General features: G+C 40.2%; 1 protein-coding gene across 1 annotated transcript in view; it reads left to right on the top strand.

Moving 5' to 3' along the window:
• The window catches only part of adam12b (ADAM metallopeptidase domain 12b), a 75,875-nt gene that overhangs the window by 25,279 nt on the left and 32,943 nt on the right, over positions 1-17,653 (top strand). Inside the window, exons 4-9 of the mRNA XM_085799820.1 lie at positions 10,435-10,513; positions 12,787-12,863; positions 13,605-13,794; positions 15,595-15,660; positions 16,479-16,550; positions 16,947-17,116. Coding sequence (XP_085655946.1) covers positions 10,435-10,513; positions 12,787-12,863; positions 13,605-13,794; positions 15,595-15,660; positions 16,479-16,550; positions 16,947-17,116 — 654 coding nt within the window. The remainder of the gene's footprint in view (positions 1-10,434; positions 10,514-12,786; positions 12,864-13,604; positions 13,795-15,594; positions 15,661-16,478; positions 16,551-16,946; positions 17,117-17,653) is intronic.

Genomic DNA, 17,653 nt, shown 5'->3' with positions numbered 1-17,653 from the left:
TTACTGTATATGAAGACTCTTTAAAGTCTCCAGCACATATGTTATATTGTAGGAGCTGGGACAGACATGGCTTTAAACTGCAACTTGACTGTTTGGCAGAGGTATATAACTGCAAGGAGGTAACGCAAGTTGATTATAAATTAGACGCTGATGTTCTCAGTATGGTGTCAGGGGAAAGAACTATTACCTAGATGTAGGTGAGTAGGAAATTTATTATCTGCGTTGGAGTTTCTGATATGGTGTAATGGGTCTACAGATGTTGATGATGCATAATATGCGTATTTATCCTGGGTATCATTTATCTGCATCAGCAGGAACCACATCCCGGAGACTGCGGTGCATGAGTGATTACATCACCTCGCCTTACATAGATGGATTTCACAAGATAATAAAATGTATGTGTGCGCTGTGCATTATAATGCTCCTTCATGAATTTGTCTATGACAGAATACAGCCATTAGTGTACAATTTGTCACCAAATTATACTTCCTAGGCCAGGGAATCAGCCTGCACTGTAGAATAATCAAGTTTCACACACCACCTTCCAAAACCTTTTGCCATAAAAGCTCAATATAAAAGCTTTAATGAGAAATCCTTTTCAAAGTAGAAATTGCTTTGTGTGTGATTCACATCCTCCTCTGTAACACGGCGCCGTACAGAGAATGGGTCATTTGTAGAGGACCCATGAGAAATAACAACGATTCTGCCTGAGACAGCACAGCTCAGTAGCTGTTTCATTCTCTCACTGGAGTTTATCTGATGTGGTTGATTCCAGCAATATCACTCACCATGCCATCTACCCATACAGGTGATATAAGAAACAGATTATAGGGATTATTGAAATTGCAGCTCATGCTTCTGAACTAAAGTCACCGGATGGCAGAACGTTTGATTAATGTTATCATGTATTTTCCAGATCAATTTAGATGGCTGCTTGTCTCTCTAAAATCACTTATTCATCTCAAACTAATATAATTAACACATACTGTATCACCCTGCATATACAACAGCCTTTCAGAGCTATGCTGGGGACGTTACAACACAACAGCCTTAGATGCATACAGTTCAAAAGGTCAGGAGTGTTTACATGCATAACACACGTACGCACACACACAAGTAGCTCTGCAAGCGCATTGACCCAAGAGGAAGTGTGTGTTCACAATAAATCCAGATGTGCCTTGGAAAACAAGGTAGGTAGGAAGTACATCACATGACATCACTGATGGAGGGGAAGTTTTTGCTGTACTGGGTCCATGTTGAACGTGACAACACAGGGACAGCAGCACAATTAATCTATGGTCTGTGTTTATAAATATTGAAGCCAGAGGGAACTTTGAGGGGGAAAGAAAGATACAGTGACATAATGTTGCAGATTTGTTTCTAAAACAGATCTGACAGATAAATATGTTCTTTTGGAAAATAAACTGTAAATGTACAGGAATTAGACATGTATTGTTGCTATTTAAAATAGTAGAAAATATTTTTATGCAGTTAAACTGAGCCTTATAGGAACTTTAAAGGGGACATATTATGGAAACATCACTTTTTGATGGCTCTTTAACATATATTTGGGTGTTTGTCTTGCCTTCCGGCCCCCAAAATGTGAGAATTGACAACACAATCTGTAATGTGCAGGCTCACTAAGTTGAAATCCATGTGGTTTTACGAGCTGTTACCTCAGTTGTCTTCCAGTAATGTCACTAGGATTCAAATTTGCATAACACCACCCCTACCTGGTACCAATAGAAGGGGTGGGGCGGGGCAAGCAATGGTTCATTTGCATTTAAAGGGACAGGCACTGAAACCAGCCATTCTGAACAGGGCTGTTTTGAGAGGATGAAAAGAGCTGTGATGTTTGATTCATTTTGACCAAAGCATGTCACAGACATGTCTTTAAGACACCTGGGAACTATTTTAATTTGTGGAAAGGGGGCATAATATGTCTCCTTTAAGTTTCACCAGAAGCAAGGAAATGATCTAACAAGTTACGATTTAACATAATTCGGTGCAGGTTTACAAAATTTGGCATGTGCAGGATTCAGCTTTGATTAACTTAAATAAGCACTTTGTTGTTTTACCACCTGTCCTGTTCAATAATTGACGTCTTCCGCTCGATACCCAGAAGCCTCGATGTTTCACGTAGCACTGCATCAGCATCAGTGACAGATCGCTCACCCTGATCCTTATGTTAAAATGATACATCAGTGCCAAGTGAAAGTTTCCATCTCTACCATGTTTGCAAGGTAATGGGGTGGAGAATGACAGATTGTGTGCTATTATCTTATTGAAGAATAAGCGCAGCGTTCATGAACGTGTAAAGAGTGGGTTTAATGACGTGAGACGTTTTTTAAGATGTGGGGAGGGTATGCTTCATGGGGCCTGGGACCAGAGAGCTGATAGTCTGGGATGTGTGCAGTCAGTGGAGCGATGACGTGTTATATTCAAGCAGTTGTTCTGTGCAGCGCGTTTGCACCACACAGCTTGGAAATTTTTAAGTTAAGGATTTCCAAAAAGAACTTGAATCGATTAGGCGGCATGGATCGGCAAAAATATGGGAGAGCAGTGGATGATTCATATTGATATGCACCCGTTCTTATTCTTCCTTCAAGCAAAGGAAAAAGCAGAGGACAAAAAATTAAAAAAAAGACAGAAATGAAAAATGAAAGACAAAAACATCTTTAATATTTTTTTTTTGGCTGCTCACTTCTTAATTGCATATTTCCCCCCAAGACAAAAAAAGTATGGCTGAACAATGAGGCTGCCCAGGGGAGCCACCATAGATTAATTGGACAGATAGGAACCCTCTGACATTAACATTTATGCATTTGTTTACTCTTTTTCAATGAATAATAATAGACCACCTCCCTTGAAGATCCCTAGTCACTCATTAGTTCCGGTGTGTAGCTTTTATGGATGGGAATATTGAAGCAACAGAAAGCAAAAAAAGAAAACTGTTCATCTCAGTCCTGGGCGGGCATACAAAAACTTCTTTCCAGAGGTTGTTTAGAATACTTCTTTCTCCCAAACTTTTAATGAAGACCATTGTTATCTATAGAACACATTTCTTCAACAGGTTCAATGAAAACACAGAGATTACAGATTTTTTTCATATAACTCCACTATCTGAGATGTAATTCTTACATAAAACTATTGTATGGTAGAAAAATGCATTGATTTCTTTCAGAGCATTTAAAACAGTAATCCATCCCTTCCATAAGAGGTAGGTGGCCCACATTCACTGTAGATTATTAAAATGTTTAATTCAATGATTTTTTTAAACTATGCACTTAAAATTTTTTAATTGCTCGATAGATGAGTAACTAAACTATAATCAATTACAGAGTATACCTTTTCTTACAGTATAGGAGTTTTCAATTTGTCCTTTTCTTTGATGTATAAATGCAGAGAAGAAGCCACAAGGATGTTGGCTCTTTAGTCATTAGTGATTGAAGGTCATCAGCATAAAATCTCTCTGTAAATTTTTAATTCTTTGAATCAGGTACCACAATAAATTGATCGGGCATTTATTCATTTGCTTTGCTACCAAGAGGATATTTTTCTAACAGCTTCCCATATAAATACAGTTTATGGTTGACTGCTTGTTAGTGGTGCGATGTTGCCTTCAGACCTTTTTATTGAGTTTGCACCATCATCATCCAGTGCCCAGAAATATTTTGCCCTCTGTTGTTAGGGTAATAAAGAATTCATACAATCCTTTAGCCACGCAAACAGTCACAACAGTCTAATGTTGAGCTGTGAAAGCTTGGAGCATTAATTACAAACAAAGAGCCTCAGTGGTGCAATATGTGAAGAGGATACAAATGCCAGCAGCTAATATTGCACAAGATAGACTGGTTAAAGTCGGCATTACAGCAGCTTGTACCCACAGAGAAGGTGGATGACTGGCCGGGATTCATGTTTATACTTGACTCTGACTGTATTGCATATGAGCGCATTTTTCCCTCCCACTGATTTGACAAATTATTCCCTTTAAAGGGTGCAGAGGGAATATGACATCATGCTCTTTGTATAGTTATGAGGAAAAATATGTTTAGTGTGGGAATCGTTTTATGGTGTTAAATATTCCGGACGTTTAGGCCAGCAGCTATGAAGCAGTTCATTCTTTAACAAGTCTGCTGCACCTCACTGCTGTTAGCTGTGGTGGCTGTCGTTTAGTTCACAACTGAGGGAAATAAAAATGGTACAAATTGCAATGTTTCACCCCCAAACTGATTTCCGCTTTCATTAGAATCATAAAAAGGTTTGCGGCTTGACACCACGGCACGTTTAATCTTTGTTTTGCACCTGCAGCTTTGCATTTTTACCCCAATTCCATTATTAATTCTTAAGACTTTGTAAGACTCTGTGCTAGTAAAAGGCAGTGCCAGTAAAAAGCAAAGGGTGGTAAAAAAAAAAGAAGGAGAAGAAATATCTGTAAGCGTAAAAGACAAGGTTGCTGTTGCTGTACTATAAAAGAAAATAATAGGCTTTGGAGATGTAAGAAGATATGCTAGAGGAAGAATTCAGAGGAAAGAAACCGCCTGCAAGTTCTTGACACGCTCACATGCCAAGAAGAAAAATGTTTGACAGTGAATGCACAATCCCATGATGCTACGGATACCTACATTTATCTCGAGGCATTTATCTTACACGGTAATGCAGTCACCTTTCGTTCAAGTGTTGTAAAGTGATCAGGAGAGTGGGACGATCCAATATGGGTACCTGCAGTGCATCAGCATCGTCAAAATGTCTCCTCTTTTAGATGGGTGCTTTTTCTATTTGACCAAAACCAGTCTCTTATTCCCAAGGAGAAAAATCTCACCGCCGTCACTGCCACTTACTATCACTGCCTCTTATTACTTTCTGCCACCACCAATATATTATCTTTCACTGGGACCTACATTGTTATATTCCTGACCAGTGAAGCAGACATAAAAGAAATCAGATGGTCAGTGATGGAGGGAGATGGCATTTGAATACAGTATATTATCAAGCATATATACTTTCCTTCTCTATCAATGCCTGTGGGAGAGAGAGAAACAGCCTCTCCTAACTGTATCACTATCCCATGACTCATCATTCACCTCTTACTAGTGTAGGGAGCCTTGTTTCTCCCTTTTGTAGTTTGTTTTACTGATGTGATGACTTCATTCGCCTTGGGCGCCACATCACACACACACAGCCACAAAGCCTGAGGTGAGGGGACACAGACAGAGAATGTGATTTGAATGAGTGTATAGTCTCTTGGTGAATGCATGGACAAAGGTTTTCATTTGGATCTGAACTGAATGTCAACAATAAAGGGGGGTGCGAGCCATAACACTCGTCACTGTAGCGAGTATCTGGTGGATTTTGAATGCTTGCAGACTGAGTCATTCGTAAATTAAAATCCACAGGGCTTGTGCGTGTCTTTAATCTCTACAAACAATGACTTTTTAGTGACTCAGGATTTTTTTAATTTATTTCTTTTGCCTTGGATCCAAATATTTATTTAAGAAAAATGGCGTAATCTGGACCCTTGTGGACTGGCTGCAGAGTGATTTCAAAGTGAACAGGCTGCTTTCGCTGTTGCAAAGTGAGACCTTGACTCATTAAGGAGCAATCTTTACTTTAGTCAGTCAATATTTTAAATAGGCTTGGCCCATCAGCCTGCTTGTTTGATATTGGTCTGCTGCCTGCTGGAGCGTTTATATTGGAAAGTGTTACTCTGCTCTGCGATTAATGTGACTTTTGAGCCATGCTAGCAGCAGGACTCAGACGTCTCAGTTGGTCAGTGCACCCATGTAGTCCACACTGAGGAAGAAACATTAATGAGCCCCAGAAGATGTTTAATGATGAGTTTGATGGTCGTCGTGTGGCGCAGTTGGTAGAGCAGTCGCCCCATAAGCTGAGGCTACAGTCCTCGCTGCAGTCGGCCCCGGTTCGAATCCCGCATAACTGCATGTCATTCCCCCTCTCTCTGCCTCCCCATTTCCTGTCTCTCTATACCAGAGCTATTCAATTACAAGTTCAGTTGCGCCAGATTTTAAAACCGAGACCTTAAGCTGGGTCAGACATTTTCAGCGGTCAATAGGAGGAGGTAATGAGAAATGAGCAGCACTTTTAAAACCCAGCATTACTACAAACAAATCTACACGGAAAAATAATTTCACTCCCTTACAACTCATTCATGTGCTTGTTTTTTGTGTTTAGTTTTTTAATTCACCGATAAGTTGATGAAAGATAACAAAAACGGTCCAAAAATGCTCATCACAACTTTGCTGAGCTGAACATGATATCCCTAGATGAAAAGCAAGAAATGCTCTCATTTGAGAGGCTGGAATAGTTGTAAACATTCAGAATTATTTCACAATCTATACGCAACGATAACTAATCATCTAAGCTGCTACAATGTATTAGCATGTGGCTGCCTGCTGAACATATGCATTTTGGCATCATTGTACTGTAAGCATGTTAACATTATGATGTTGGCATGAAGCCCAAATAACTGCTATGCTAAATTACAACTCCCAAAGCTGCTACAGTAGCTAACTTGAATGTCAGTAAGACAAACCAGTGGAAAACATATGAAGGACAGACACATATACAGACCGCCTGGCTGCTACCAAACTGATAATAAAGTGTAAGTGACATAACACCTGTTAGGAAGAGTTCATGTTAGGTCTTACTGTGCCTACTGAGCCACAGACATGTGCTCACTACCAGGAGAACCGCAAGTGTACATGAGTAATCTTTTACAAAGCCAGGGGAGCAGAGTGAATGAAGACACTCCTTTAATTCTGCAGTTCAGAGGATTTTTCTTTTCTGCTCCCTGCTCTCCTCCCACCCTCATCTGTCTCTCCCTGGTTTTTCTCTGGCTTTGTACATACCAATGCTCTTGCCACAGCCAAGCCTAAGCTGAAGGGACACTGAGCTGTATGTAAATCAATTTGGAACGCAGCCGCATGTGGAAATAGAATTAGACTTGTCAACCACACCTCTTTAGTTCCTCCTCTCTTCTTCATCTCTCTCTTCCCCTCTGTAGTAGTCCCCTCTTTTGCGAGTTAAGTATACAGTGCCATAAGTAGCAGCTATAGGAAGGCTTAGGGTTAGGCTTGTGGGGGAGAGGGGATTAAAAGAAATCACTGAAGTTAGCAGTCTTCAAAGGAAGCAGAGAGACTGCAAGAGGAGCCACATTTCTCTCAAATGGTTTCATGCTCAAGGGGCTTTGTGTAATGGTGAATTATTACATGAGGCATGGAGTCACATATATGTAAATGAGGCTCAACCCTTTAAATTTGCACCGAACATTGTACTCTGTGGATGGCTGAGAAAAAAGATGATATTAAAAACTCAGATTCATCGAGTTTCGGCTACATTGATTACACTCTTGTAGGGAGTCTGTGGCTGATGGGTTTGATTTATTCTTTTCATATAAAACTCATCAAAACATGTTTGGTTCAGCAACAACAACATGGCAGAAAGTCATATCTGATAAAAGTCGAGGGATTAAAAAAAAACAAAAAAACTAATGTTATTCAGCTGTGTCTTTTTCCATTTTGTTTCTGTATTGTGAGAACCATTTCTCTGTTTGACATGAATTGATTGTTGTGTGCTATGTACTATACGCCATCACTCCACATGCAGAGTGATGGATGAAAGGATGTGGGCAGCGTATGTTCACCTGAGACATCGAGCATCAGAGGTTGAAAGTTCAGCAAAAATCAAAATGACCAGCTTTTGCAACGACACAATGTGTGTTCAGCTTGAATGCCTTTTCCAAACACTAAATCATACTCTACTTACGCAGTAAGTGTAAGCATGGACAACATACTGGCCTCTTAGTAAAAGTGTCAAAAACTGCTCCTCTGGCTTTTAAAAACAATCAGTTATTCATGCAGTAAATTAATTTTGAGAGAAATTTGATTAATTCTGAATTCTGGGCAGTTTGTGTGATGCTGAATATAAGAGATGGTAGATTACCTTTTAAGACAAATAACAGTATTTTCTGCCTCACTGGGGTGCTATTAAAAGGCTCCTCATTCATCACAATTAACCTGTGAGACTCTTAGTGAATTGTTAATTAGATGTTAGACTGTGTTTAATGAATCGCAACACACACTTAAGAGCACCGAATCAATGATTATTGACTGGAGCAATTATAGCAGATTTATACAACATCTTTTGATAAAGAAAAATGTAAGAGAAAAGCACTTTAACAAAGACGCACACTGTCGGTTCACAGGGCGCTTCCCGAAACGTGCTCCAAGTTATTCTGCAGTTGGAGTTGTAGAACAAGTTGGCAGTATGAGGTTGAGACCATCATCTACCTCATGTGGAGCAAAGGCATTTGTTTAAAAAAAAAAAAGTCATTTTCGCACATTCATCAGCCGCTCCGCCTTTCTGTTCCGTTCATAGATTTTAACACCTGTTTCTTATACTAACGTACTTGAGGAAAATTCAAAGCAGCGCTCGAAGAGTTCACGCTGCGTTTTAGCTGTGAACTGCGGTGATTTTCAGACCAATTCTCATCTGCCACCTCCCACGGTAAACTCATTTCAGGGGCTGCGTGTTCCTCTTGACAAAACCATGGATGAAGGTTGCTAAGAAAAGAGGTGTAATCACATGTGTAAGTATTGCGGCATCCAGAGAGAAAACTGCACCTTTGCGCTCCTTCACAGCTGCATTTTTAGATTTATTTCTCCGTGCTGGCCATCTGATCCTCAGTGGGGTCGATTTCAGATGCATCAGATGCACAGTTGAGCGAAAAGGTAACCAGCGAGGGCAGAGGAAGCTCACCTCCTCAGACACTCAGTTAACATTCATGGCCTCATAAACTCTGTGTACTCTTGCCAAGGAGTTGATTACAGGCAAACTCTCTCATGTAAAACCCACAGCTTTAATGCAATGTGTGTGTGTGTGTGTGTCGTAGTATCAGGAGTCGTGCTGCCCTAAGCTGGCTTTCCCCAGACAGGCCACCAAAATGTAGCTCGGGAGTATTTGCTTGGAATTAACGACTGACACGACACAAATCCCATCTTTACTGCAAACACAACCTTTTATCTGAGCTTTTTGAATTTGCCTTTTAATGCAACCAAAACATCATAGTGCGTTGTGTTGTTTTTCGGGAATTGGGTGTTCATCACTGCCACTTCTCACTGTAAACACGGCATTCAGCGTATGGATAGTATAAGAATACAGGATAAGGATATATATTTTGAAAATTGTCTATTAAGCACACACTCCCCTCTCATGTGTCATCCATTTTTAATGAGACATACCGGCCTCTTTAAAGTGATTACTGGCTGCTGGCTTATCAGATTTGGTTTAGAGCGTGCTAATGGCATGATAAGGCACATTAAAGAGATAATAAGTATTTAATGAAGTTAAATGTGGTGAGGCCTGGGCTACAGAGGATTGATCCTTTTTTAAACAGGTCATAAAAAATGAACCTTAAATGTTCGGATAAGATGCTAAATGAAAAAAAAGTACATTATTGGCTTAATCTACTCTCATCTAATTCTGGTTTTTGGTACATGCATGCTGTGTGGGATGGCACAGCATTGTGGGATATGAGTGATTCCCACTGTGATTCGGGCAACCGCAGCGTTCCAGTTTCTAAATCCTGTCCTCCTCTTCTTCTGTCTTTGTGCATCCCTCGCTTCCCTCGCATGAAAACAAAAAGTCACAGCAGTTGTGCACTTTGCATGCTGCTTAGATTATTATTTTGCTTGACATTTAACTTTTAAAACACACAAGTGTATAAAGTGGATTTTAGACGCTGATCTTTTAGTAATTATCACCTTTCTTCTTTTCCCACTTGCTGTCACCTTCTCACTTGGCTCCCTCCCTCTCTTGCACTCTCTTGACTTCTCCGTCACCCACACACCCACACACACACACGCGTGCACCCACACACACACTCTGAGATCGTCCTGCCTGATGTCAGTGTGATTATGCAGCTGTAAAAGATGGGTGTTCCTACTGCTCCTTTGCCAATGCTCGGGGTGGAGCTCACTCTGTCCATCTGTTCGTGGCCCAAGGAGGAAAACACACACATGCATACATGTGCACACACACACACTCACACTGACACACAGTTTAAAATATGTCCACAGATGCACACACAATTTGCACAGAAACCCACGTGCACAAAATAATTACCTCAGCAGGGATTCTACTCAGTCCTGCTGAATGCCAGGGGATTCAAGGACCGTACAAATCATCTAATAAATTCACAAAAAGTCTCTTCACGCCGCAGAATGCTAAGAACTTGGACTATCAACGACTATTATCCTCCAAGTCTTTACAAGCAAAACTAAATCCACACAGGGAATAAAAAGTGTCAAGCTTTCTCAGTATCGTCCAAAAAGACCAACTTTTTTTTTGAAGCAATGAAAAAATCTGTGTGTGTTTGATGTAACCTGTTTCCTTTTTTTTTTGTTCTCTTCTTAGGGGACTTTTTGCAAGCCATTACACCGAGACACATTACCGAGAGGATGGAAGTGCAGTCACCGGTGCTCACAACTTCACGGTACGGTGGCAATAGAGTGCTTTTGACATTTATGGTCAAGTTGATGTGCAGTGGTGCTCTGCAGCCACACTATAAAAACTGACCCACACATGTTTTGTTTTGTTTTTTTCTTATCGACAATCAGTGTCAGAAATAAAATGTAGGACTTGAAATTAGTAATTAATTGTGGTGATATTTTTGCTCACTACATTGTGACCCAGTGTGTATCTGAAAGCCCCCAGCTCTTGCTGAGCAGGACGACTAGCCCGTGGCCTACTTGGTGATAAGCCGTGTTTTATGCTGGCTGTTTTTAAGCCAACATTGCCATCAGGATTTCATTATGGAATCCCCTTTTAGCAGCTGATCTATTCCTGACTGCTTGTTATTTTCCTCCATCTATATTCTAGCAGCAGTCTGTTAAAGGAAAGTGCCTGCTATGCTTTTGAAAACGGAGGAAAAGATTGATGTTCACATTGAATTTCTTGTACTTATCAAGGTCACTCACTGTGGTACTTCAATGGTTGGAATCAGTTTATGTGGCTCATAAAAGAAAATTGATTTTTCATTCTATGTTGAAGGTATTTTTAGTTCAAGTTAGGTAGAAATATGGTTTTTACAGCGTGACAACAGTTTGGCACTTTTCAGCAGCCCGTGTACTGTAGAGGAGAAGCAGCATTTCTGTGGGGTTGCAGGAACCTGTGATTTGTGACTTTGAAAAGCATTCTGTCTCTCAGTGTTCGTAATTTGGCAACAGCTGACAAGTCTGTTTCCTGCAAAGTTGTGCAAATAGTGTTTTCCACTCTCTCACCTTTTTAATTTTGAGTGGGAGGATGTTCCAAGTATTGCATCAGGCTGTCAAATAGAAATACTGTATTGTCTTCAATGAGCCTTGCACAGCTGCACTCTTTCAATACCCGTTGTTGCTGAACATATAAATCATTACAGTGTGTATCAGTGATCAGTGGAGAGACATGAACTGTACTGTAAATAAACTCTCTAACATACAAATAATGTGTGCAAGTTTGAAACAAACAGAAGCAGCAGCTGTCAAACTCTTGTCTAGACAATGTTCAAAGAACAGAACTTTATTTCTTAGTGGAAGTTAAAAAAAAACTTTTCTGGTTGAATTTTGGGGAAATAAAAATTGGGGGATTGGGTTTAAATAAGTCACTGAAATTAAACATCATACTCAAAAGACTCAGAACAAGCTGGTGCAGAACCAATTCCATATAAAATTGTCACATTGTGTAAAATAAGGTGATTTTCCCAAACCTATAGATACTTAAATGGAAATAAAATGGGGAGATGAGATGTTAATGGGCTTTAACCACGATTTATTCCTCCTCTGTTCTGCTTTTTGAAGCTTCAGGAAATCTTTTAAAAAAGAGCATTAGCTACTGTAAAAGTCACAGACACACTGAGGCTAACTGTGATAGACAATCACTATCATTGCCTGCGATGTTTTCTTCTATGAAAGGTGAACTAATCTAGGTCAACCATAGCCTAAGCTCACAGTCTTTGTAGCTGCTCTATTTTTACACTTAATTTAATGAATCTGGAATCTATCACCATCCGGCTCAGTAATGTGTATTCTTCTTGTCAAACAGAAGTCCTTTCAGTGGATGTTTTTTTTCTTTTTCTTTTCCTTTCCTGCAAAAAATATCGCCCCTAAGTATTTCCTCCTCCTGTTCAATATTGGGGATGAGCAATGTTCAGCATAGTGACAAATGACAGTTGATTTAAGAGGACTGGAGTGCTGCGCGACAGTAAATGGAGATCTCTATTCCATTTTTAACAAGAATCATTTCCTCTGCTCTTCTTACGATCAGACAGCGGTGCTTTTCACTGTGTCTGAGGAGCCTTAAACGTCCTCTCCCCCCTTTTACTAGACCACCCTGGTGGAATAATGAAGGAAAAACAATTACCATATTACTGTCACCCTCCATCCATGTCAGTTTCCCCAGCTTCTCACTTAAACTATGTAGGTTGTATTAATTTAAAAAGGCCTGTTTGCATGGAGACAGTGTGGAGGAAATACTGCTCCACAGAGCATGCTGATTTAAATCAACACATCTTAGCACAGCATCAGCACACTTCAACTGTACCTTGTCCAATTCTGCTCTTTTGATGTCAGGTAAGAACTACTGCCACAAGAAATGTGACAAGAAGAAATAGCTAATGATAAATTAATTGGATTATCCAGTGGTAAAACCTGCTTTGCTTTTCTTTGCGTGCAGTGTTTTGATCTTCAGTATGTTCAGGCTTTTTTTTTAATTCAAATAATCTCTTTTTAGAATAACTGCTACTATCACGGGGAAGTGCAGGCACATCCAAACTCTGATGTCACCCTCAGCGCCTGCTCAGGCCTTCGGTAAGAAACACGACCAGCGTTTTGTATTCAAGCAGCATCTCAGTGGTGCCCTTTAAGTGCTATTTGCCACAGCAATGTTTATATTTACTTAAGTCATTCTGCACAGCAGCCCATCGCTCTTAAGCCCCTTAAGCGCGCTGTCAGTAAGTTGGTTGGTGTGACTCGCAGGAATAGAAAATGTCACACCTCATTGTCTTTGTCTTCAGAGGCATCTAGTGAATATCTGCCCTCCGTCTGGCAGTAGCAGGCCGGGCACCTCGCTGCTGCTAACGACCGAGCACAACTGGAAGATTTGAGAAATGGGCAACAGTCAAGTCTTCAGTCGCACAGTGTCATCTTCTGCTTAATTACACAGCAGGGAAACATTTTTGGAAAGAGAAAATGTTTTCTACCATGATGACCTTTTTATCAATGCAATAAAACTAATGACAAAGCGTATTAAATAATTAATAATTTGCTAAATATTCTTGATCTGAAATTGGAGAGCGTGTGTGTACAAAGCTGTTAGGAGTTTCAACCCTAACAAGCCTGCTGTTGAGATGACCTGTGTCATTTAACCCCTCTGCCATCAAAGACAGAGCAAAAAGTTTTTCAAGTTTTAACCGGCTTCAGTAAAAGTGTTGCTATACCTCAGCTCTCACATATTCCATGAGAGAAAGCCACATTCACTCAAACTCTGCATCTGAGGGATCGGTTGTACTTTGAAGCGTTGTTTTCAAACGTGCACTTCTGTCTCTGCAGAGGCTTCATCGCACTTGAAAACAAGACATTCATCATTGAACCGGTGCCCGGCCAAGACACCGGTTCCCACTTCATCTACAGAGTGGAAGAACTCACTCTGACCCCAGGAGCCTGCGGGCATGGCTTCAACATGTCTTCTGTTGCTCCTGAAAACCACATCAAAAGCCCCTTCCAATCCTTCCACACGAGGGTGAGATTAGTATTATGTTATTATCATGTATTATGTTTTTATGGCAAAGCTTGTATTAGGGCTGCTGGTTGTCTACATTATCATCGAGGCGAGCATTTTTTTGTTGCATTTAATTGTTTCCAAAGGGTAAGACTAACATTCACTTTAGTGAAAGATGAATGGGCTTTTGACCAAAGATCAGCAAACTGGCAGCCAGACCAGTTTGGATAAGTTCCCTGAGGGTGTTGCCTTGGGCTTGACACTCATTTTATCTGCACTCAGAGCCCAACGTTGAGGGTCCATGCAGAAGAGTTGGCTGCTTATTTGCGCGGAGCAGGTGCAGGATCCATCTGCCCCGATTCCCAAGCATTAAAAACTCCATTAGAGTGAGGATGTGAAACTTACCGACATACAGTACTTAATGACCCCTGAGCAATAAAAAGCCTTTGGGATTTTACAAGAGCAGTTCTACCTTAACAGAAGGGACAAATTCATTAAAAAGATCACTGAATATCTTTGTGTGATTTTGTGTGGGGCCCTGGCTTTTCTAATGAATTCAATACACCAAGTAGCATGAAAGAAAATATCTGGTGGTTTATGTAGGTGCAGATTTCAGAAAAAAAAAGTTTTGACATTTTTGGAAACTTGCTTGTTTACTGTACTCTTTCTTCAGTAGTCAGATTGGATGATTGACAACCCTCCATATGTGTATGCCAAGTATGAAGCTGCAGCTACCTACCAGTTGGTTATATTTGCTTAAAAGGCTGAAAAAAAAAGATAGCTTGGGTTCATTACAAAGTTAGGTTCAAAGCTCACTATTTAGCCTGTTAAATCCTTTTTAATCTAAGTGTAAAAATGGCAAGCCACAGTGGCTGAAGGAAGTCATTATGCCCAACCTGTAAAATAGACCAGTAACTAAGTTGTTTTGTGTGGATTACATAAAGAGGATGCAACATGCTAATTACCTTTAGTGGTTAGGGTTAACCCCAACCGTGTTAGATGGACTTGGATGGATCTTTATGCAGAGCAAGGCTAGATTTTTTTTTCCCCCTGTGCCAAGTTAAGCTAACCAGCTGCAGGGCGTAGCTTCGTGTGTTCTGCGTTTTCCACAGGTCTTTGAAATCCTTTAAAGTTGAATGGAAGTAAAATCAAGGCTTTAAAAGGTTTTGAAAATAGATCATAGTTAACATGGGTTATTGAAAGTGCTTGGATTTATATATTTAGTGCTTAAATGGAAATCCAAGTAAATTTTTTGGTTCTTTACTGTATATATATTGTTTGTGAACACAAACACATTGTTCTTCAGTGTTAGAGAACGCAAGACAGTGACATACATTGCACCACTCCAACATTGTAGCACAACTGAGATGTGTTCAAAACATTTAGCCTCTCTCTCTTTAATTTAATTGTCTGTGAGCTTCTGTAAATCCTGCTAGTTCTCATTATAGAAAATCTCTGGGTCGTAACAGTAATTAACCTTGATCCATAGCTCAAACTATGCCGTGTTGTATTCTGAATTCGAGGGAATTGGGCCTGGAAAGTCATTAAGTCCTTGAATTTGATGTATAAGAAAGTGTGGGAACCAATTTTTTTTCATATATCCAGTTCAGCAAAAAGGAGAATAAGTGTAGTTCTTAAAATGTTGATCTATTCCTGTTACGTATTAGTGTATTAAAATGCTTCATTTTAATGTTTCGATTGTGTATCAGTTGTTTGTTCATATTTGCCGGTGTTTAAAATTTAGAGTAGACATCAAGTAACATCAAGTAAATAAGTCACAGTGTATTTTCTAACATGCAGCATCTCTGTTTTTCATTTCAGCATAAAAGGCACGCTCAGAAGACAACCAAATACGTCGAGCTGATCATTGTTGCTGACAACAGAGAGGTAATACACCAGCCTTGCTTCCATTCACAAAGGCTGTTTTTCAACAACCCAAAACAACACAGTGCAAACACAGCTCCTCTTCATACACCACAAAAAGCAGGGTAAGCCGTAGTAACAGTAGAGCAAGTCCCACAGGAGCTGCAGAATTAGGTCAGTGTGCAGCAAGCAGTGTGGTCTGGTGGCAGCAGCTCCGTTTTGAGGGGAAGTGCTGAATGATTCCCCAGCGGCGCAGACAGGAAACAGGAAAAAGCCGTGTGGATAGAGAGGAGTCTCTCCCGTAAGCAACGACAAGCTCATTGTGAGGTTTCCTCCTGGCCACTAATGCCACTGACCTGAATGGAGAGAAAGGAAATGAAAACAAAAGGAAAGGAATAAGGGATCAAGTGTTTTGTCAGCCCTCAGATTTTGAAGTCCAGCACCTGCGCAGGTGAATGCTCTGTTGGATGGAAATAGAAGGCCTGACTTTGCTGCAATTTGGATCCACGGTTTCACAGGCTGTCAGATCTGCCAATATACCTGCTCCCTGTGGCCGTGCCATTCGTCTCTCCAACACTGGGAGATTTTTCTACATCCAGATGGTCACAGCTTGACAGCCTGCCTAGCACACAGTAAAACGTATTGCCTGTGAATACTGTGAGCGTCTGATTCATACGAAATAATGCCTTTGCGGGTGTTCTGTGTTGTTTTCATGCCTTTTTAGCTCCGCAAATGACTGTAAACACAGCAACACTGTGTCATTTATGTCGTCTTGCAAAACAAATGCTGTGCGTGTAAATGTTACAATTTCTACCACTGATTACATGTCATTTTGTTTGCAGTTTCAGAAACAGGGGAAGGACGTGGACAAGGTGAAACAGAGACTGGCAGAGATAGCCAATTATGTGGACAAGGTAAAACATTCTCTCCCCTTTGCACAGAAGGGATAAATCACATTTTTAAAATAGAAATATTGCTGGCAGCAGAGATTAATGGGATGACTGTGTGATATATTAATGTCCTACTAAAACAGCTGCTTTGAGTCTGTCTAAAACCTCTGCCAGAGCTGTGGATCTGTAGCTAGAAGATAGAGTAGGCAGATGGATTTACTTGAAGGAAGCATGGATAGAGACATGGAGATATGTTCAGATCATTTGAAAAACATGACAAAAAAAAATGTCACTGATCAAAGGGTAAGATTCAGGGCTGCCATAATAAAACGTAATGCAGTTCAATGAATTGAGTGACCAAAGGTAAAAATGTCATGTAGTTTAAGCTTTATAAAACCCTGCGAATGTGCTTCCCTTCAGTTCTACAGGGCTCTGAACATCCGGGTGGCCCTGGTGGGTCTCGAGGTTTGGAGTGACTCTGATAAATGTCCCGTCACCCAGGATCCCTTCACCACTTTGCACGAGTTCCTCGACTGGAGGAAAGTCAAGCTGCTGCCTCAGAAGCCGCACGACAATGCTCAGCTCATAAGGTGGAAATTTAATTTAACAGAATATAAATGGAGCCCAGAAGTGAAAAATGAAATGTTCATACCCGTACAAGAAAACAGATCCTTGCAGGGCTGTAGAAGTTGTTAGACATGTCTCAGCTCATTTGCTTATACTTTACATTTGTGCAAACTGTTTTCTCATTTTCCATTAATAAGCCCACAGAGATTTGAACATCTTGTTTCTGTAAATTTATTTTCATAGGATACTGAAATTACCTTACAAATATACTTTTGTTGGGTTATTTATTTATTTGGATCCCATTTATTTGTCACCTTGGCAACAACTCCTTTTCCTGGGATCTTATATACTGTATAGAGTATCTTTACCGGTACTTGCCACATATAATTGATACAAACAGTTGCATTATCACCATTTCTCCATTATATCAAAACAATAAAACATCACATTCATAATGAAAATTAAGTTTAAGCTTATTTTGCTTATATTTATGTTGTAGCCCTGCCTCAGAAATAGGATTTAGATAAGTACTTCCTCGTGCTGTTCCTTGGTTGAGGTGA

The sequence above is a fragment of the Trachurus japonicus genome, chromosome 15 (assembly GCF_045865225.1).
Source record: "Trachurus japonicus isolate A0001 chromosome 15, Traja_1.0".
Lineage (NCBI taxonomy): Eukaryota > Metazoa > Chordata > Actinopteri > Carangiformes > Carangidae > Trachurus > Trachurus japonicus.
The sequence above is the reverse complement of the archived record's forward strand: the minus strand, read 5'-3'. Positions and strand labels throughout refer to the sequence as shown.